The following is a 22,348-nucleotide window of genomic DNA, read 5'->3' on the forward strand; positions in this document are numbered from 1 at the left end:
TATTACCAAAGTAACATAGAGAAGCAGCCACTCAAACGGCTAAGTGATTGTGAGCCTCCATCCTCGCACCAAGCCTTCCTACAGCGAACCCGTTAGTGACTGCTTCCCCGCCTTGTCTGTTTGCAAGCTCGGAGGTGGTCTGTACAGGGTCGGCCACAGGCTGTGGCACGCCAACGCGTTCGCTTGCGGCACTTTATGGTAGACCTCTCTTTTCCGCTAGACTTGAGCAGTCATCTCGGTCATGTGCGAGGGCAGTCCCTATCGCTTCAGGACTCTCGGAACTAAGTATTAATGCTTCTAAGGAATACACGCGCAGAACAAGGATAGATGAATAAACATAAAGCGAGACATGCAGTACATATTGCCGCACTTAGTTCAACCATCACGCTACCGGCTCCCCCGTGCGGTCTGTCTTCGGCCTTTGTCGCGCGCCGGACTTCGTTCTCTTCTGCTCGGTGCTAGGCCCTGCCGGCTACGCTCTGCGCAGTGTGCTCGCCAGGTACTGTTCTGCCAGGGATTGAACGTCCTACTGGCGTCCGTGACATTTTTGGTGGAGGTGCTGGGTACGATCTATGTACGAAGAGGTCCCAGGAACCTCCAGTGCTCAGCCACACCCCCTGGACACGACACCTGTCCACAAGTCAAGCCGCCGCTTGAAAGGCTTAGCTCCCGAGTACAATCCCCTCGCCGCGCCATCCCGCAAGATGACCTCTACGGTGGCCAGCCAGACCTTCCAGCAAACTGTGAGTTCGCCACCGCTGCTTCTTCATTCGCCTCGTACGCCCGCGCCGTTTCATGGTGACAAGTTTGAAGATGTGGAGGACTGGTTGAACGGGTATGACAGGGTCTCTGAATTTAATCTGTGGGACGAGCACCGCAAGCTTCGGAACGTCTACTTTGCCCTCCAGGAAGCCGCCAAGACGTGGTTCGAAAACCACGAGTCCGCCATCCACACCTGGCAAGACTTCCGGCGCCAGATGCTGGATACGTTCAGCAGCAACGAGCGGAGGGAGCGTTCTGAATTGGCCCTGCAATCGAGAGCGCAGCAGCCAAATGTGACCGTGGCGATGCTCGTGGAGGACATGACCCGGCTTTTCAACCGCGCTGATCCTTCGATGTCGGAAGCCAAGAAGGTGCGCCATTTGATGCGGGGCGTCAAGGAGCAATTGTTCGCTGGGCTCGTAAGCGATCCTCCGGCTACAGTCGCCGATTTTGCAAAGGAGGCGGCAGGCATGGAGCGCGCCCTGCAGCAGCGGTTTGCGCACTACGGCCGTTCCTCAAACATCACTGCTGTGGAGTGCCACATGCCGAGGTCCGGGGATGAGAACACCTCCCTCCGAGAGCTCATCAGGAGCATCGTTCGCGAAGAGCTGCAGAAGCTTCGCTCTGTGGAGCAGCCTTCTAGTGTCACCGCCATCTCGGAGGTTGTCCGTGACGAGATACGCCGCACGGTGCAGCCCACTCCACCGCCGCCACCGCCAGCGCCCTATGTGATGACATACAGCGAGACATTGCGAAGTCCTGCGCCACCACCGCCGGCGTTCTACTCTCCTGCCCCTACCGCGCCGTCCCACCGATTCCCGCATACAACAGCGCTGCCAGACGACCGCCCACCCGTCACCAAGGCAAACATGTGGCGAACGCCGAACAACAGGCCCCTATGCTTCCATTGCGGCGAAGCAGGCCACATCCGTCGTCACTGCCCGTACCGCCGGATTGGCCTGCGCGGCTTTTCGCCCGACGCACCCCTGCCGCGCTATGGTGAACGACCCCGCGAGATCGACCAGTACCTAGCGGCCAACGTCCCACCTGTACCCACTGCCCAACGTCAGTCCAGGTCACCGTCGCCTCGACGGTTTTCTTCACCAGTTCGCCAGTCCTACGTCCGGCAGTCCTCCAGCCCGCGCCGGGAAAACTGAGGACGGCGACCCCCGGAGGTAGGGCCGCCGTCACCGGACATAATGACGAACATCCTCCGCTCACCGACGTTAGCATGCGACCCGACCTCCGACCCCACGCCGCGACGTCCTTTCGACGCCCAGAGACGCCTTCTTCGCTTGACGCCTCAATTGGACAATCTGAACGACCCTTAAGTCAGACCACTTTTCGACGAACGGAGACGCCTCCGCTTGACGCCCCAACCCGACCGCGAGAACGATCCCCTAGTCCGACCTCCCTCACACAGCGTTTTTCTGACGGTAACCAAGCTTCGGCTGAAATCTCGGTCATCGTTGATGGCCGCCGCGTGACTGCTCTCGTAGATACCGGTGCCGATTTCTCCGTCATGAGTCGTGGTCTGACGCTTGTCCTGAGGAAAGTACTGACACCTTGGCCTGGAACACACATCCGGACAGCTGGAGGCCATCTGGTGACACCGCTTGGCGTCTGCACCGCTAGAATGGAGATTCGTGGTGTCACCTTCACTGCCTGCTTCGCTGTGTTGGCTCATTGCTCGAAGGACCTCATCCTCGGGTTAGATTTTCTTCGGGAACACGGTGCGATAATCAACCTCCGCGAACTTGTCGTGACGTTCTCACCTCATTGTGCCATAGCCGACAGCAGCGAGCCCGACAGGCCTGTTTTTTGCGTGTTTGATGACAATGTCACGCTACCACCACGCTCCAGTTTGTTCATTACGGTGGAATGCTCCAACCCACGCACTCCTCACGGGGTTGCGGAAGGTAACCTGTCGTTACTGCTGAGTCTACAAGTCTGCGTTGCGCGGGGTGTTACTTCCCTCCGCGGACTGCGAACGCAGCTTTTTGTTACGAACTTTAGCGCCGAATACCGCCACTTGCCGCAAGCAACCGCCATAGCCTATTTCGATGAAATTAGTGACTCAGTCTCCCACTGCGCCTACTCCCTCAACGCTACCCATGCATCGACGTCTGACGCCCCCGTTATGACTGACGTGAACCCCGACCTAACCGCCGATCAGAAACACCGCCTCCACATGATCCTCGACTCTTTTCGTGACTGCTTTGCGACCACTTCTAAAGTTCGACAAACATCGGTCGCTAAACACCGCATTGTAGTGGATGAAGGCGAGAGGCCTATACAACACCACCCCTACCGAGTGTCTGCGAAAGAACGGGAGGTGATTCGGAGGCAGGTTGAGGAAATGCTCCGCGACGAGGTTATCCAGCCGTCAACAAGCCCGTGGGCTTCGCCCGTTGTGCTGGTCGCCAAGAAGGATGGCACTCTCCTATTCTGCGTCGACTATCGTCGCCTCAACAAGATTACTAAAAAGGACGTTTATCCGTTGCCCCGCATTGATGACTCGTTCGATCGCCTTCGTCATGCCCGATACTTTTCCTCTCTTGATCTACGCAGTGGGTACTGGCAGATCGATGTCGATGAACCTGACCGTGAAAAGACCGCGTTCATAACGCCTGACGGTTTGTACGAGTTCAAGGTGCTCCCCTTTGGCCTGTGTACCGCTCCTGCCACCTTTCAAAGAATGATGGACACTGTCCTGGTTGGCCTCAAATGGCAGTCGTGTCTCGTCTATCTTGATGATGTGGTTATTTTCGCTGCGACCTACGAAGAACATCTCAAACGCTTGAGTGCAGTATTGACGGCCATCCGATCAGCCGGTCTATCTCTAAAACCCGAAAAATGCCACTTCGCGTACCAACGGCTTAAGTTTTTGGGCCATGTTGTGACACCTGAGGGTGTCAGCCCCGACCCCGACAAGACGGCTGCTGTAGCTGCGTTCCCGACTCCCACTGATAAGCGAGCTGTGCGCCGGTTTCTTGGCCTCTGCGCATATTACCGACGCTTCGTGCAAGACTTCTCCTGGCTGGCTGAGCCTCTCACACGGCTGACAAAAGACGATCAGCCTTTCGTCTGGGCACAGGAACAGCAGGACGCCTTCGAAAAGCTCCGCAAACGCCTACAAACAACGCCCATTCTTGCCCATTTTGACGAGGAGGCGGATACAGAACTTCACACCGATGCCAGCAACATTGGCCTCGGTGCAGTCCTCGTCCAGTGGCAAGATGGTGTTGAGCGTGTGATTGCTTACGGCAGCCGCACGCTGTCTCGGTCCGAGGCCAATTACTCAACCACTGAAAAGGAGTACCTAGCTGTTGTGTGGGCGATAACGAAGTTCCGGCCCTACTTGTATGGTCGCCCGTTTCGGGTCGTGAGTGACCACCACTCACTGTGCTGGCTCGCGAATCTTAAAGACCCCTCGGGCCGGCTAGCTCGTTGGAGCCTTCGCTTGCAAGAATTTGATGTAACAGTTGTCTACAAGTCGGGCAACAAACACAGCGATGCAGACTGCTTGTCCCGTGCTCCTATCCCGTCCAGCTCTGATGACCTCGAAGATGACCCCCTCTTTATTGGTGCTCTGACCACGTCCGACCTCGCTCAACACCAGAGGGACGACACGGAATTGCGGCCACTCATCGATTATCTTGAGGGTACCGCCTCGTTACCGCCTCGTCTATTCGCGCGTGGCTTGTCGTCGTTTTGCTTGCGAGATGGCGTCCTCTACAAACGAAATTACGCCCCGACGGACTCTGGTTACCTGCTCGTGGTTCCAACGGCGCTCCGCACTGACGTTTTACAGGCATGCCACGACGAGCTTCCTTCCGGCCACCTCGGGTTTTCTCGAACGATGGCACGAGTTCGTCACCGTTATTACTGGCCCAGGCTTTCTGCGACTGTCAAGCGTTATGTACGTACTTGCCGCGAGTGTCAACGTCGGAAGAAACCACCTTTCAAGCCGGCTGGCTTGCTCCAACCCATTGCTCCGCCGAGAATTCCTTTCCACCAAGTCGGCATGGACTTACTGGGCCCATTTCCCACGTCATCATTGGGTAACCGGTATATTGTGGTTGCCACCGACTACCTCACCCGGTATTGTGAAACGAAAGCCCTTCCCCGCGCCACTGCTGCTGAAATTGCTGACTTTTTCATCATCACCATAGTCCTCCGCCATGGCGCCCCTTATGTTGTTTTAACTGACCGAGGCACAGCGTTCACGTCCACGCTTACTCAGGAAGTTATGCGGCTCAGTGGCACAAGTCATCGTAAGACCTCAGCTTACCATCCTCAAACCAACGGCCTAACCGAGCGCCTCAATAAGACTATCGCTGATATGATTTCTATGTACGTCGACGACGACCATAAGAACTGGGACGAAATCCTTCCGTACGTCACGTTTGCCTACAATACTGCCCTTCAAGAGACGACGGGGTTCACGCCATTTCGTTTGGTACACGGTCGTGAAGTCGTGACTATGTTGGACACGATGTTGTTGCCCGATATTGCCCGCCCATCCGTTGCCGACGCTGATGCATTCGTTCGCCATGCCGAGGCTGCCCGCCGGCTGGCTCGGCAACGAACCTGCGTGCGGCAAGAAGTCGATGCTCACCGCTATAACCTCCGTCACCGCGAAGTCATTTTCCAGCCTGGCGATCAAGTGTGGGTTTGGAGCCCCATCCGTCTGCGCGGTCGCTCCGAGAAGCTTTTGCGCCGTTACTTCGGCCCCTACGAGGTACTCCGCCAACTCAGCGACGTTACGTATGAAGTGCGCCCGCAAGGGAGTGTTCGTTCTTCCAGACGCCCGCCGACATCCGAAATTGTGCACGTCGCAAGACTCAAGCCATACCATGCCCGCTAGGACAACTCTCACCACGTTCGGTGCCTGGGATTCTGTTTACACCAACACGTGGCTCCCCCTCGCTGTCAGGCATCGAGTCAATGCCTTTCCAGAGGGGAGGGGCAATGCCGCATCTACTTCAGCCATCGCGCTACCGGCTCCCCCGTGCGGTCTGTCTTCGGCCTTTGTCGCGCGCCGGACTTCGTTCTCTTCTGCTCGGTGCTAGGCCCTGCCGGCTACGCTCTGCGCAGTGTGCTCGCCAGGTACTGTTCTGCCAGGGATTGAACGTCCTACCGGCGTCCGTGACAATATTCACTGGTTCATTGAACTAGGAGCAACAAAGGCAAGCACCGTTATTATCATGTACAGTACTCACGGATTGAAATAGGACATTCGGAGCGCTAGCCTTGCAGTGCCACGCAGGCATGTGGTAAACCACAGGCCGGCTCATTGGCTACTGGAAGGAACAATTCTGCTTTGTAGATGTTCTCCCTCTCGCGCCATACCACAATGCACCACCTTGGTTCCATGAGCGTCTACGGGCGGCGCTCCATAAAGCGACGGCCACGCGCTCCGAATGTCCTATTTCAATCCGTGAGTACTGTACATTCCGAACACGTTTCTGCTAGCAGGAGAGTTCGAGTTGATAGTTCGGGGAAGGTCCTTATGTCACGGATACCTTAAGATACCCCGACAATCCGGAAGCCACAAGCGTAGGGACCAAGAAATGGAGCGATGGCAACCAAATCTGAGCTTCAAAACACACGTGCTCGAGCAGGACAGCAGAAGAAGGCTCTTGCAGTCAGCTGCAAATATTGCAAGGACAATAGCAATCCTTGCAAGCCGGACCCTCATCAGCGGCATGTCGTGCGTACGCCCCTGGAATATTCTCAAAACAGGTGGGACATGTCCTCCAGCAGAGTACCACGGACACACTTCTCCCCTTTTGATTCGTCTGGTCACAAGGCCACGCCTCCCCTCCCGGCAACGACCGTGGCCATGCGCTCGCCAGCAGCCTGAACCGCCAGGCTCCAAGGGGTGAAGACAGGGCACCTGGCCGTGAGTTACAAAGAGAACAGCGTAAGACGAATAAAAATTCGTTTGTAAATGTTTAAATGCTTAGAAATGATGCTAAGAAGCAGTCACACCAAGTATGAGTCTTCGGAACTGAGCCGGCAATTTATTATGAATTTTTAAAAACCGTCTTTTTTTTTTAATTCTCGGGCCGATTGGTGTGCTCGTAGTGACCGATTTTGAAACTAAAATCGTGAAAAAAGAAGTCACTATACCCATGACGTCACCAGGCCACCACACGCTGCCATTCGCTGGAGCCACGACGTCACGGGCACATTTCCGGTAGCCGTGAAAATCGTCTGCTCGTGCCGCCGCGCGACCCTCTCGGGCAAGCGCGAGCCAGGGCATTGCCTCCGCGCATATGGTTTCAATTTTCCTCTGCCGCCTCCTTCTGTCGGGAGTTGCGGAGCCACTCGCAGTGGCTCGCCGAGTCGCTGCTGTCGTCGCTGGCGTTCAGCCGGAACGGCGTGAACGCATAGGGCTCGATTCCCATCGCGGCCTTAAGAGCGAACAGTCGCGCCTCGAGGTCCGTGTCCATTACTGCTAACTACAACAGACGACAAGCAAAGAATCCCGACGCGCGCCGCAATCACGCTGCCGACGCTGCTGCTGGGGTGCTAGGAGCGACAACAGGAAGTTGCAAAAGGAACGTCAGCGGATAACGTAATCATGGGCGGGGCCCAGTCCCAGAGCTGTTTTCTTTATTTTTGTCTGAAGCCCCGCGTGTGCGAGTTGAGGGGGAGAGAAGGAGCATAATTTTTAATCGTCTATATCTTGGTTATTGATGCTCAAAAATTCTTGCACTGGTGTGAAGAGTGATGAAATGCCTATCTCTCGTCTGCTTTACGTAATCTCAATTAATTTATTGCATAGTCCCTTTAAGGCGGTTCTGAGGGGAGTACATCGACTCGCTCAGTCGCTAGATTCTCTCGTCTTGAACACCTGAGCCAGATAATAAATACACTCCTACATGCGGCAGAGGGCCCACACTCTAAGAAAAAAGGGTGTGAGAAAGGGGTAAAAAGGACTTTTACCCCCTTTATAGGACTCTAGGTATAACTTTGCACCCGTTAAAAGCACGCTACTGATCACTTACCCCCTTTTAGAAAACTTACACCCTACTTACGCTCTCTACCAGTGTTGATAACTGCGCGTCCTTTCTTGCCCCCCCCCCCCCCCCCCAAACAGCGGGGTAATTATACTTTGCTCGCATGCCGCGATGGGGCGCTCGTGGAGAATTTTGTGTGAAGTGCCTCGATGCGCATGCCGACTTCATAGAGGGGCGGGAAAGAATTTATATAATGGTTGATTTCTCTTGTGTGGCAAATACATCAAGTAAAAAGATTCAGCTTAGCAGTCTACGCTCAAAACGGAATTCAAATGCTTACATCTTTTTTCTATATAGACTGTTTCTAGTACGACTAAAAACATTCCATGCTTTAATTTGACATGATGCGGCGATCAGCTCCAACGCTCACGTTCTATGCGCATTTAATCTGTGTCCGTTTCAAGCAGTGTATATTTCCTCCTCGCGCTCAGCTGCACGTAATGGCAACATCGGCGGGCCCTGATGTAGTGTCATGATTAAACTTGCACCATATGCTTACGCTCGTCTGTAGGACATTCGTGCTTTACATAATACTTCATTTTATGTTACGAGTGGTAACGCAAATGCAATTTGCCCTTGACAGCCTTGCCGTTAACAGGGCTGGGGGTGAGCCCAAGGTAATCTTTTACAAATGAGCAGAAAGAAATAGGGAAATGCTGAGTGGCGCATACGCAGTTGAACCTACTGATTTGTGGGAAGGAGTCTTGGGTCCTCTGACGCTTTCTCCTCCTCCCTGGCAATTGATTTTTTTTGTTTATTTCTCAATTAAATTTGAAAAGGACTTCTGAATGCTCTACGCCAAGAGAAAAACAGAAAGCAGAAAACGTGCTTGTCATAAATAATTATGGTGTAATCAATAAAAGAGTGCTCAAACTTTGTTAAAGCTCACATTTCTCATGGCACACTCGCAAATTCCTGTAGCAAGGGCTGGGCAGGAAAGGGGAGAGAGAAGGCGCCTTTGGCCACGTGTCACTGCAGCAATTAGTCCAAAAAGTTTTTTGTCGCGAGTCCGCTTCTCCAGATTTTTAATCCGTTTTGTGCTGCTTCATTCTTTCGGCGAAGTTCCTGGTCTCGCCGATGTACGACGCCGAGCGCTATTGTGCTCCTGCGCAGAAAGCTCTGACTTGAATCATCATTCAGACGCGGGGCAATGTTAACACTCCCTAGGAATACTTGTCCCCTCAGGGTCTACGTTCAGTGACCCGGCGGATGACTAACCGAAGGCGGGATAGAGCAGCGGACGCGCAGCTCGGAAGCCACGCTAACCCCTCACCATGCTGTCCTTGCTGTCTATGCACAGTGCTGACTTCCTGCTCACAGGAGTACACTCAAGGGTTTGAAGTTATCCCGCATTAGAAGCTTTTCGACTGATTTGCTAATGCGAGCGCAAGTGAGCGTGAATCCTAGACACACGTGTGAACACTGCAAGAGCGTTGTGAAACTTATTTTGTATTAAGTATGCTTTTTGACTGAGCAAATTTCACTACGTTCAGGTCAGCGCACAAATCTGTGTCCCACATCTTGTGGACCATCTCTACATGCAAATTTTATCTATTATATATGTGTGTGTGTGCCTAAGGCTTTGTAAATATGAGTAAACTAGTACCTGTATTTTTAGTATACATTGGCTTGATTTGCTCTCCTGTGACAACTACAAGCTGACATTTGCTTGATTTTGATATCTGGCACATTGTCTTGGCCGTTATTTAATAATAACGCTTGGAAGATCTTTCAAAGTATGGATGGTTCATGGTTTATGAGGGTTTAGCATCCCGAAGCGACTCAGGCTGTGAAAGATGCCGTAGTGAAGTGCTTCGGAAATTTCGACCACCTCCATGGGGATCTTTAACGCCCACTGACAGCGCACAGTACATGGGCCTCTGGAACTTCGCATCCACACAAATTCGACCGCCGCGGCCGGGATCGAACCCACGTCTTTCGGTTCAACAGCTGAGCGCCATAACGACTGAACCACCGCGGCGGCTTCAAAGTATAGAAGATATGACGATACGTACCAGAGTTGTACGTAACGCATTACATGTAATTGATTACTTGTAATCAGCTGCACTTTCTTGCAATTTTGTTATTAATTTATTACTTTTTTTTCAAACGGCAAAGTTCCAGGCAATTCAATTACTTTTTCTGTAGTTGATTACAGGTAACCAGTTCCTTCTTTCCAAAAAAAAAAAGCTGGAACCAAAGGTACAGCTTTCCTGACGGCAAGCAGTTTTCTTTGTGACCGAGCGACAACAGACCGGTTGCCGAGAAGCATCGCGCACGATCATGTCCGCACCACAACCGGGTGAACGCCGTCTTCCATGGGAGTTCTCCTCCCGAGAGGTTTCACGTGACCGCTCTGTAGCCCCCCCCCCCCCCCCCCGCGGTCTTGTCAGATGGCGCCGCAGCTCAACTCTCATTACACCCAAAATCGACGCAAGGTGTTCTAAAAGTGATCAGTGCAGCCGCTGATCACTTCGCGAGTAAACGTAGGGATGTTTTTGACCGCAGCTCCGAAAAACAATTGCCCTCGGAAATTAACAGCGTAGAACAAATCATTGCAAACTAAACATTTTGACAGATTTGTTTGTCTGGTTGGGTTTGAAGACACTTGTAATAAACTGCACTTCTCCAAACAAAAATTTTAATTTTTGGTTGGAACATTCCGAGGACTCCGACCATAGAATCAACTTCGAAGGAACCCGCATCCTGGGAACCGAAACAAATTACCACAAAAGGCTCCTTCTGGAATCCTGGCACATTCAAACCACCCCGAACAACATCAACCGCACAAAAGGAAACCTGCCCCCAGTATATGCCCAGGGACTTCGCTCTTCAACTCAACAAAAAAAAACGTCGCCATTGACCGCATCCCCACAGTGCGACAACGTGACTAACAGCCTTAACGCCCTCTCTCCCTCCACCATGCCTTTCGCATCACAGCTGTCATTCCTTTGACCCCCTCCTCCCCTCTATACTTAAATGACACTAGCTACAGCCCTCAGTCACCCCTGATGAAGGAGCCGAGTCAGCCTGGAAACGTTGGGTTAAAATTAAAAATCTTGGTTGGAGATGTGCAGTTTATTAAAAGAACAAATCATCAAGTAAGCTGCTGCAGTTCACTGCAGTCTGAGTAAATTTGTGTCATGGAACTATAAATGTTGGGAGGAAAGTAACGGAAGAGTAACAGCCTAGTTTTCTGTAATTGTTACGTTACTTTCCTGAGACTGTAATTCACCCCGGTATCCATATACATTTCTGATGGAGTCATTTCAATTGTACTCGGTTACTTATTTTCCGTAAGGTGTTGAAGAATGATATATAACGGAGCTTTGTCAACTTTTAGTTTTCTTTCTAGCAATAGCAGTAGCAATTTGTCATACATGTAAGAATTATCAGGAACAGAATCCGAAAACAGGCTTTTTCCGCACAAGTGCGTGCACTTGCTCATTTTCTAACTTATACGCAATATTTCAAATAACTTATATTAAAGCACGCTTGCACCACCTTCATAGTGGCTGCCATTTTAGAGGCGAGAAGCGCAGAGCTTATGTACGTTCGGCATATTTCCTACCGCACACTTTTTTTCAGTATTCAGCCGTCAAGAAAACAGGCGACTTTTTATGCCGACAGTTAACCAAGGAATTTTTTTACATATGCGCAGAAGCAAGCACCCGGCCGGGAAGGGCCACCGCACGTGCACAACAGGCGTACCTAAAACCTGTAGTATGTCTCCGGTATGCTAAATGCCTCCACCAAGAAAGCACACGCGGGGGACGCGCGGAAGCCGGAACGAAAAGAGGAAAAGAAAAAATCTGCCGGCAAAAGGAGGAAAGGGTGAGAGGCGGGAAAGAAAGGGTGCAGAGGACGGGTGGGTTCGCTCATTCGCCCTTCCGCGAATACAGCGCTACCGGTCGTGTCACTGCCTAGTACTGGAAGCTGCTGCAGGGCGCAGTTTGCACTTTGCGTCTCTGGACAGTGCCTGTCTAGCTATCTGTACCTGTGGTGTGCAGTCACCGAGCGAATAACGCGTCTCGATAGCCTGCCAACAGGCTAACTTTGCGATGACGCCATATCAGTCCTGGTAAGTACGGTAGAATGTTTATCTGCTTGTATTTTGTAGAGGGCGGGTGGTGGTGGGGAATTACGCTCATGTTCACTTTTAGTAAAACAACTCAATTTCGCCCTCGCCAGTTCATGGATCTTAGAATAGATATTAATTGTCATGGTACAAATTGTGCAATGCACCGTGGAATCTCCAGTAATAAGTTTTAGATACGAAGAAATTAGCTGTTTTCGACACAGTCGCCTTTCTGAACTCTTGGCGGCGGGTGTACGTTGCAAAATGCATGCAACCTCTAGCATGAGTGCAGCTAATGTGGTCTTTGAGCTTCAGAGGGTGAGTCCTACTTTCTTTCAGAACCTTGATGATTGCTCTGAGTGGTTGAAGTTTAGAAATTGATTAAACTGGAGTACAAACCTTTTTTATGATGAGGCACAAAGCCATATTTCATCTTTTTTCCAGACGCAGCTGAGTGGCGCGGTCAGGATTTTCTCTTCTTTTTAATGCAGAAAAAGGACCTGTTTTTTTTTTCCCCGAACTCGAGCATTAGCTCCCTGCTGCTATGACCCTGCTTAACCTTCACCCGCAGACATTTTTCTATCGCTATTTCAAGTCACTTAATCCTCACAAGAGTTGACAACTTGCAAAATAGACCATTTGCAGAAATGTGTAAGTCAGCTTCTCCGCAAGGCTTGTTTTCCAAACAAAAGGTTTCGTTCCCGGACGACACTCTCGCATTTTTTTGTGGAAACGAAAAGAGTGAAGTTCCCTCTTCTTAGTAAACTCAGGAATGTCGCCAGTTTACTTCAAAGTGGCCTGGAGAGAGCCATCAAGAGTACAATTGTACTCATGCAGTCAGCCTTCGGTAGCACTGCAGTAGAGGCTAGGCAGGGAATAGAAGGCAATGGGCCTTTGTTCCTGTGCGCCGGAAGTAGTGAGCTACCTCACGCTTAACTTTCTAAAACTTTTCTACTGAACAACACCGTCGCGCTAACTTCCTTCCCTTCCCCCTCCCCCGCGCACTCCTAGCCAGAACAAGGAACAACCAACTCCCCACTGCTCTGTGACGAATGACGGCATCCCTCCTTTTTCTGCCTACACTCTGCTGCAGGCAGTGGGCGGCCATCCGGAGTTTTCATTCGCTCGAAGAATGTGAGTGTCCTCTGGGTTCGAGACATTTACCACCGTCTTCGTTTCACTCCCTGTTCTTGCCACGAAAGGGGAGATGGGTCAGTCGGTCCCGAAATAGATTAAGAGGAATCCAACCTTTTTCTGAAAATGCGAGACTTCTGTCTGTAAACGAGTACTTTTGGTCGGAAGACATCCTTTTTAAGAAGCTGACTTATATAATATTGCAAGTTGTTGCAGAAAGAAGCGCACTATCTCAGTGCACATACGCTTTTGTTGCGCGCAGGCGGCAAAAATTCAGCCACAATTTTGCTAGCTAGCGCCAAAAGCATAACGGGACAACAGCTGAACAAGAGCTCACTTCAGGTCATTTTTGTTTGTAAAAAATGTTCCATGGTCATACACTGACTCTAACTAGATGGTAGCACCACAGCATGCACGATAGCAACGGGGTGAGTGAAGACGCCCTGCGTCAAATATACTGCGGTACGGTTTCTTATATCTTGCAGATTTCAGCTGCAAAATCGGGCCCCTTTGAATCAACGCAGAAAGAACGATGTAATTAAAAAAAACTAGGCCATTTACGGAAGTGGGAGCTGCGCTCTATACTTCCACTGCATGTGAGATATGTGTACTGCACACCAAATGTAGGAGCCTTCTAGTTTGGTCTAGCTGGTGGGGTATGCATGTTGTTCAATCAGTATCATGATTTGGTATCCAGAGCTCGTGTTGCTCATTCTTTTACTTATTTCTTGGCCTGTACAGCATGCTCGCTTGGAAGACACCACACATACGCCTTCGCGCTTCAGACCAAATTGTCACAGATTAAATTTTGATCTTATAATTAATATTTATGCGTTAAATGTGTGTACTGCCCGTCTTGTTTCAAGGATTCTTTTTGTCACACAGGTTCGCTTGGAGAATGGATGCCATCATGACGTTGACAGAAGACTGCTGAGTTATGTTGCCATTTTAAATTCAGTAAGAAATAAACCCTGTCGTGCATACTGGTGTACAATCACTGGAGTCCGAAACTGCACTCGGAAGTGCAGCACGGCACGCCACAATCTTATCACACTAACACGAACATAACCAGGAATGTGGAAGAGAAAAACATCTGTGAACTTGATGGCAGTGAGGTGCTTATCATGCCTTTTCAGCAAGCAGCTTTGTTCTGTAGGTGTATTGTAATGCTGCGTTTGGTTTCGATGTGTGTAATACATTAAAGTAGATGCACCATTACCGACACCTACAAAGTGAAGTGGTTTTCTTTACAGGACCAAAAACGATCTTACTTTAATAACAATGGATGCCTAGTATCACAGCGAACGTGTCTGTGCCTTACATTCGAGAAGTTGTAACAATACACTGTAATATGGGATACATTCCTCTGGACGGTAACGTTACCCGTCCAAAAGAGACGTAAGGATGCACCTAAAAGAGTAAAACATACACCTTTCAGAGCAATGTTATGCCCACTGACGTGGTGCAAAGTTGCACCATAGAAGCGTTGTAAAAAACTCAATAGGTAACTATACGCCCTGTGCAGTGCCTATAGGGGCGCCAATGAAAGCCGCGTAGCGGCGGCCGTTGGAACTGCAGGCGGGACAGCGGGCGAGCAGTGGGCCTCACGCGGCAAGCATGGCTGAGGTGCGTGCGTGCGATTTGCCGTTTCTGCGTGTTCCGGACGGTTATTTCTCCGGTGAGAGTGTGCGCAAGGGGACAGCACTTTATAATAGTGGACATGTGTCCGACCTCACGGCTGTCTGGGACGTCATCGTCTACATATGCGCCAAATGTCTGCCGCAGACGAGCATCAACAAGCTTGCCTACGAAGTGGAGCTCATTGTGAGTATGCCCTCTAATGCATTCATTCCTTCCCGCTTCAGCCAATGTTTTTTTCTTTGATTAATGCACTCGCTTTTTCCGCTTGCATGACGCGTATTGTTACAGTAATTTGAGGGAGTGCCGTCCAACCTGCCAGAGACGCGTGCAGGGTGCGGTCGCGCGAAAAGCCAGCGAGTGTGCAAAGCAGCACGATGGGCGTGAAAAAAACATCTCGGTTTAGACTCCGGCAGTAAGGGCTGAACGTTTTTATTCTTGCACTTTACCACTGCCCGTACAGCTCGAATTTCACGTGTTCCGTCGTTAAAAAAGAGCGTTTCGATGATTGCAAGACAGCACGCGATTGAGATATCAGTCGAGCAAATAGCTGGAAAGTTGCACCGCCGGTAGCAAAAAGTTTTTAAATTTGATAAATATTTTATTTTTAGTGTCGCTCTCATTGTTATTCATATCACCCTCACTCCCGAATGCATAGTTGAGGCGAAAGATTTATCACCTGCCCTAGCGCCCTTAGTCTAAAGTGCACAGTCTGCAATTGCTTAATCACTTCATTGCTTAATCTGTGTAGCACCGTCTTGTCATTGCTTTTTCACATTCCAGCCAGATTACTGGAACAGTTTTTCTACCCTTCAAATTACCTGCACAGAAAGTTTCCAAAATATAGAATTTGCAAAAAACGTTTGTTCAGGCTGTGAGGGCTGGTGAAACAAAGTAGTCGATTCAAGCTTGCTACAGGGCAGCTTTACAAGTGGCATTTTATTTTTTCCCACAGGTGCCTGATTTCTTGCTAGAAGATGCAAAATGTACTTGCAAGGCGGGACAGGGAGGACGCTGTAAACATATTGCAGCTGTGGTGCAATATATGAACTCAAAAGAGCACAGTTCTCAAACAAATGACCCGAGGAAGTGGGGAAAACCTTCTGAAAAAGCCTCGGAATTTACCAAAAGGGAGCATGCCTGGAAAGCTTCTATGCGAAGCAAGTGGAAGAGGTGGTTGTGCTACCACCAGCAGCCCCCCCCCCCCCCCCCCCGTTTAAGATGCGACAACAGTGGCTGCTCTGCTTGACGGCCTTTGGGGTGAAAATTGCTCACTTCTCACGGCAGTCAGCAACGAGCTCTCCCCTCAGATTTTAGCAGAAGGAGATGAAGTGGCCCAGCACCCTACACCAGTTGTAGAGGGAAACATGCGCACTTCAGCACTTTACCGGTCAGTTGAGACCTGGACAAACACAGACTCTGAAATGGAATTTTATATGTCAAAGGTTGTGGCTACTCCTCATGACATACTTCATACTGAAGCAATAACAAGGGAACCACGCAGAGATCTTGCTCATTGGAGAAGTATGCGAGCCATTCGCATATCTGCAAGTAGCCGGCCGCACACAATGCTAAAATCGAGACGGGATCCCATTGCAGTAGCCGAAGGGTTTCTAAAAGACACAAGATTCTGGTCCCCTGCCACAGCATATGGAAGTGCCTTGGAAGCTGAAGCTGTGAGATCATTTGAAGAAGACATGTGCATTCAAGTCCGTACTTGTAGGCTTGTAATGATGCTTGAACAGCCGTGGCTGTGCTGCACACCTGATGGCATTGCACCTCAAGAACCGGTGCAGGCCCTACTTGAAGTGAAATGTCCTTACACATGTAAGGACAAAAATATTGTCGAGTTCAGCGAACAATCCTGTAACGTACCTTACTTAGTATTTAAAGACTGCAGGCTGGAAGTGAAAAAGACGCACCAGTATTACACGAAGATTCAGATTTCCCTGTATGTTCTTGGCATGCAGAAGTGCTTATTTTATGTTTACTCGAAGAAGCAGCAAATTCTCATTGAAGTTCATGTGGATGAGAATTTTATTGCCACATCTGTCCAACGGTTGCAGGCATTCTACTTCAAGCATTTCCTCCCAGCAATTACTAAATCATCACATCAAACTGAGAAATAAGAACAATAAACTTTATTTCTCAAGGTCAAACCGACATAAGCATGCATTCTGTCTCACTTTCAACACAACTGTTACATGGTATGGCTAAAAAAATCTCTCTTAATGCTGCATGATTTTGTGAACCAGCAATAGACATTACAAGATCCAAAATGCATTTACTTTCAGGCATGGTCCTTTGCTTTCAGAATTGGCTTTTGCAGATTCGCAAGCACCCCGCACATGTCTATTATTTTTCCGACATGAGGAACAAGGTCTGAGGAAAGCTTATCAGACAAAATTCTGTATATTTTTATCCGTTGGATGGACCTCTCTACATGAATCCGAGCACTTGCAACAGTGTATGTGATATTCACCTCTTCTCGGGTAAATGGCTGATTAGGGCGGGCAAAAACTGGCATTTGGAATTTTACACCATGCTCTGCCAGCATGCTTCTTATCTGAGGAAACCCTTTATCAGCCAGCACAAGATCCCCAGGTTTTAAAAGGTGCAAAATTCCACAGTCTGAGGTGATAAATGAATCTGTGGCACGACCACCATAAGGCCTTGAAAGAAAGCTTATGATGCCGCTTGGTGTGATGCCTACTAAAAACTTGACAGCAAAGCACCCTTTATAATTTGAATACATTAGAACGCGTTCATGCACAGTGTTTGGTGCCGCACAAGCTACCTTTGTGCAGTCAATAATGACCTGACAGTCTGCAAAATGCGGCTTAAAGCTTTCTGGCATCATCATCTGATTAGTCGATCGTGAGGGCCAATATATAAGGGGCCTCAACTTTTCATGCAAAACATTCAGCACGGAAAAGAAATACCTAGAACAGGTGGTCCTGTGAACACCAAATAATACTGCCAGAGAACAGTATGATAGATTTAGTTTTAGCTTCATTAAAAACAGGAGAAGTTTGTTTGTAGCACTAACTATCTCCTCAGATCTGCGTGCTTTAAAAGATTCAATAACTATTCCTCGTAGCTTTTCAAAGACTGGGACTGAAATGCCTCCAATCGATTTGAGTATGTCTGCAGCCTTGTCTTCGCTACAAGCTGCAAGTGTCTCATAGCCTTGAAAATTTGGAGTGTTCGAGTTCGACACCACTACATTCATCGGGTCACATGCAGTGTCTTTCAGCTCTGTTGTTGTGCCCCAGGAAGCATCCTTGGTGCTCTTCTTCATAGGAAGGACGGCCTAATGGAAATTCAATTCATTTGTTAATTTTCACAATTCTTCAAAAACAAGAAAAATAAATTGTGTGCCTCTAGCATGCAGAATCAAGAGACATACGGTAGATATGTCCATGAAATTAGGAAATTGAAACAGAAGGAATACAAACAGAAAAAAAGAATATAAATTCGGGTCAAGAAAATGGTGAGTAAGATATCAAAACCATGGGATATGGCCGCCCTTAATTTTAAATTTCTGTGCATGTGGCAACTTGTTTTTGCCTGAAATTAAATCTCTTCAATCCACACCTTTCGCGCACAGAAATAGAATCATGCAGTGTGCAACAATGATAAACAACCTGTCACTTACTTGCGTCTCAGCATTGCAGTCTTGCATGCAGCAAAAGAACAGGCTTGGCATGTCAAGTTCTGTTTTCCGTGCACAAGGGTCTGTTTGCAATCCGACCTGTACAATGTATAAAATGTGGAACCCTTGTTATTTAAAACCTCTGTAATGAGCCATTTAAATGCAAGTCAACCAAATCACAGCAACGCAGTTCCCTATGCCATCGTGTGGCACCTCAGCCATGGTGCAGTGTGACAGCAGCAAAAATAAGAATCAAATGATTTTATGTTTATCACATAATGTGAATAAACATGGAGTCAAGTAATCAGCACAGAAGACTACAGGCCTGCTATACTTGTCGTCACTTTGATCAGTTCTTGGCAAGACTTATTACTTAATGCTTGAACGCGAGCTGTCAATTTCTCATATTTAGCATTCAGTGACGCAGCATCAAAATTGTCATTTGTTTCATGCATAAAGTTTTCTGATGCAGCAAGAAATTACTGCTACAAAGGTGCATCAGTAAAGCAGCCCGGCAGTGAAACCGGTTAAAAAATTAGTCTCTCAGGTGCATGAGTAAGTGACAGCTGTGGGGTAGCAGTAATAATGGCTTTTCTCACTAATGACAAAGGGCAATTCATATACAGACTCTTGCCGTTTCTTGACATTTAAAGATAAACATCCATTTGCAGCTATGAAAGAAATTGTATTTACACTTCTCTTTTCCACCTCCATACTGCAGTCATCCATGACATCCTCAAGTGGTGGGCTATCCGAAGGAACGCTGTCCTCCTTTTGCTCACGTGCACGCAACCTGCAACCATAACAAAACATAAAGTCCACTCTTATATAGTAATGGCCTTTCCCCAAGGAACAGCAGTTCTGATATATATAGCTATGCACAGTACATGGGACACTCTTCTGTATGCACAAATTGTGCCTTTCTTACCTTGTGCCTCTGCCTGCATGATAAAATAGACCTCTCAGCTGAACACAGACCACAAAGTGCAATTAAGTTCCTATTACCTCATCACATTGCCAAGAAATTTCTTTGATAGTAACGTAAAGCAGAGGATGAAATGAATGTAAAATAATTTACAATCTTGGCGGGTACTGCCTCCTAGACAGGGATTGTATGTATAGGTTCTTTGAGATCCAGCAGTTATTTTTAACCACCTATGTTCTTTAACACAATTTCGTGGAATGTGCCAGAAAGTCTGAATAATCTTGTCATTAAAATACTTGTCTTAAATTAAGCAACAAGCAATTGTAAGCTACCAGTGCCATCAAATGACAGTGGTGGTTTAGTTAGTCTCATTTTCATACACTTACTCCTGCATACCACGCCTTTGTGGAAATACCAGAAACAAGCACATTTATGACGCTGCAGCTCTACCCGAGTTGTCTCCCATAAGGGAGCAGAAAATATCTATTGTCAAGTTTATTTTTACCTTTGATACCTCTTTGAACTTCCAGGCTTTGGGCATCTGTACACACTTGGGAATATGCTGGGAATGTATGCAGGACATCTCGGATCATTTGACCTCTCGCCGTGTAGAAAATGTTTGCTGCAGATCCTGGTGTTTTTCGTAGGCTCCCATGGGCTGCCATCCTCTCTACAAGATCCATTAGATAACAGAAAGGTGCATGAACTAAGCAATTAGTTGAAAGGGCATATGACACAATATTAACAGAGTGAAATCAAATGCAAAGCCAGGCAATAAATATTACTGGTAAATCACATGTTAAATTGAATTTTTTTTTTCAAAGTAGAGATGGTTTATCGAGTTTAACGTCACAAAAAACTCAGGCTGTGAGCGACTCCGCAGTGAAACACTCTGGATAATTTCAACCATTTGGGGTTCTTTAACGTTGTGACATTCCGTGTGTGCTACGAGGATCCACGTTCGACGGCGCGGCGTAGACGGAGACCCGTGACAGCGGCATCATCAATTACCCAGCCATGCTCTTTGAGTGACGACCAGAAAAACCGGACCCGCCGCCGCCCCGGGGAAACAGGCTTTATCCTCCCCAATTTCCGGTTACATTCCAGGACAAGGGAGCTGTCAGCGGGCCAGAGCGCGCCGTACTACAGCCGACGCTATGCGATACCGCGAAGACGACATTCTTTCCCTCCCCCCCCCCCTTTGTCGTGGGCTATCGCCGGGAAAGCACCCACAGCTTCCCAGAAGGGCCGCGACGGACACCTGTCATGGCGGACAGGCAGTACTCGCCAAGAATGTGGAAAGACAGGCGCTAGTGAATTAGCTCCGAAGAGAGAGCCTGTGTATACTCTCACTTGAGAGAGAGTGGTGGCGTTTTTGTTGTTTATTTAGTTTGTATTGTTAACAGACTCTGGGTTCGAGGCTAAGCCCAACCCAAAGGGGTGGTCCCCATCTCGCATGTTATTTTGGATTGGAGAATTGATGCTTTGGGCGGGCCACTGGAAATGACCGCCCTTAGTCCTTTGTTAATCAAGTGCTTAAAAGCACATGTAAACGGATGCAGTCCAGTCTGAGCTGGGGCTCCATGCTTAGCATGTAATGTGATGCTACTTAGGCACTAACCTGCCCGGTCGATGAGTAAAGTAGTGCAAAGTTTGTTCTGTTGAAAAATTATGCTCTGCTGTCATCATCTACAAGCTCGCCTCCTGTTCATCTTCCAAGCCGAACGACACTAGAGGAAGGGTTTGGGAACCATCCTCGAAGAAACGGACGACTATTGAAATTCTACTGCATACACGCAAGCCGAGCAGGACGACATCGTTCGCGAAGAGGGCCTTCAGCGCCGAAGCCCGACGGCGTGCAGCTTCTGCCAGCAACCGCTCGAGCCCAACTCCGGAGCCACTCCATCGCCCCCATGAAGTCGTCGGCACGTAAGCTCGGACGCCCCAGCCTCTGATGTATAATCCTAATCATGTGTAATTATTGAATATACCTGTTTGTTTAAACTGAGCCATACGGTGTCTCTTTGCCTCTCCGTCCCGTGTGGACCTGCGCATTATGGGGGTCATCACACTGGTGTCAGAAGTGGGGTCTCAAAAGCAAATGTCCTCTGAATGCTGTGACATTCATGACTTCAAAATTGTAATCAAAAGGGAATCACGGGACTGATTGTGGGACTTTTACCCCCATTTGAGAGGCTTGAGGCACTGGAGGGCTTGAAAAAAAAAATGACTGTATCTGAGGGAGCTCCCACTCCACAGCCGTCGCTCGGAGCAAGCATGCTGGCATTAGGAAGCGTCATTCCGACGTTTACGGGAGATAAGACAGGGGTTCCAATCTGCGATTTCTTTTCCATGCTAGAAGAGATTGGGAAAATGGGGGGATGGTCCGATGCTCAAATGCTGGGAATGGCGAGGTGTAAGATGGCAGGAGCTGCTCATGATTTTGCCTGGCGAGACGAAAAAGTAAAATCCACAAAATCATTTGCGGAATTTAAGAAGCTCGCGTTTGAGCATTTCGACACTGAACCACGTCACGTGCGGGTACAGAGGTTCCGTGACGCCGGACAGATGGTAGGGGAGGACGTGCGAACATTTGCGTCGCGGCTTCAGCGCCTAGCACGCGATACGTTAAGCAGGGAGGAGGAAGGAGACCAGTTAAGGAAGAAATACGCGGAGGATATACTTAAAGAGAAAATGACCGCTTTGTTCGTGGCTGGTCTGCAAGACCCTGTGCGCCGGTTCGTGCTCTCGCGCAAGCCGAGCAATTTCGACAAGCCGTGGAGGCCGCATTGGATGAGGAACGAAATGAGGCGTTAACGACAGCCGCAGCGAGAGTACGCGTCATAGAGAGAGCGGTGCTCAACCCTGAGGTTGCTCTCTTGACAGAGCGGTTAGATCGCTTGGAACAGCTGCTAACTCAGCAGGTAGAACGCCAGGTTGAAGCGCGCGCTCAACAGCGCCCATTCGCTGGAAACCGGAGACCGCCACAAAGCTACAGGCGCGGTATGCGAGATTTTGAAGAAATCGTATGCTTCGCTTGCCAGGGTCGCGGACACATCGCCAGGTTCTGCCAAAACGTGCGCCGTGGGGAGCCACAAAGAGAAGCAGGCGAGACACGCTCTAAG

The 22,348-nt window shown here is 49.1% G+C and overlaps 1 protein-coding gene and 1 long non-coding RNA gene across 8 annotated transcripts in view; one reads left to right on the top strand and one right to left on the bottom strand.

The window, feature by feature from the left end:
• The window catches only part of LOC144122148 (glutathione S-transferase 1-like), a 96,601-nt gene that overhangs the window by 36,351 nt on the left and 37,902 nt on the right, over positions 1-22,348 (top strand). For 5 of the 7 annotated variants that reach the window (XM_077655714.1, XM_077655712.1, XM_077655718.1 and 2 more), the window contains one exon: positions 13,891-14,088. The exons of the other annotated variants lie outside the window; for them this stretch is intronic. In XM_077655714.1, the coding sequence (XP_077511840.1) occupies positions 13,891-14,073 (183 nt within the window). In that variant the 3' untranslated portion in view covers positions 14,074-14,088. Of the gene's footprint in view, positions 1-13,890; positions 14,089-22,348 lie in introns of those variants that run through there. 7 annotated transcript variants of the gene reach the window in all.
• LOC144122149 (uncharacterized) lies at positions 16,770-20,230 on the bottom strand. The gene is made up of 4 exons (XR_013312817.1): positions 19,729-20,230; positions 18,992-19,091; positions 18,302-18,397; positions 16,770-17,956 (listed from the first exon to the last, which is right to left on the bottom strand). It is a non-coding gene; the product is annotated as an uncharacterized LOC144122149 (long non-coding RNA).

Source organism: Amblyomma americanum, chromosome 2, assembly GCF_052857255.1.
Source record: "Amblyomma americanum isolate KBUSLIRL-KWMA chromosome 2, ASM5285725v1, whole genome shotgun sequence".
Classification (NCBI taxonomy): Eukaryota; Metazoa; Arthropoda; class Arachnida; order Ixodida; family Ixodidae; genus Amblyomma; species Amblyomma americanum.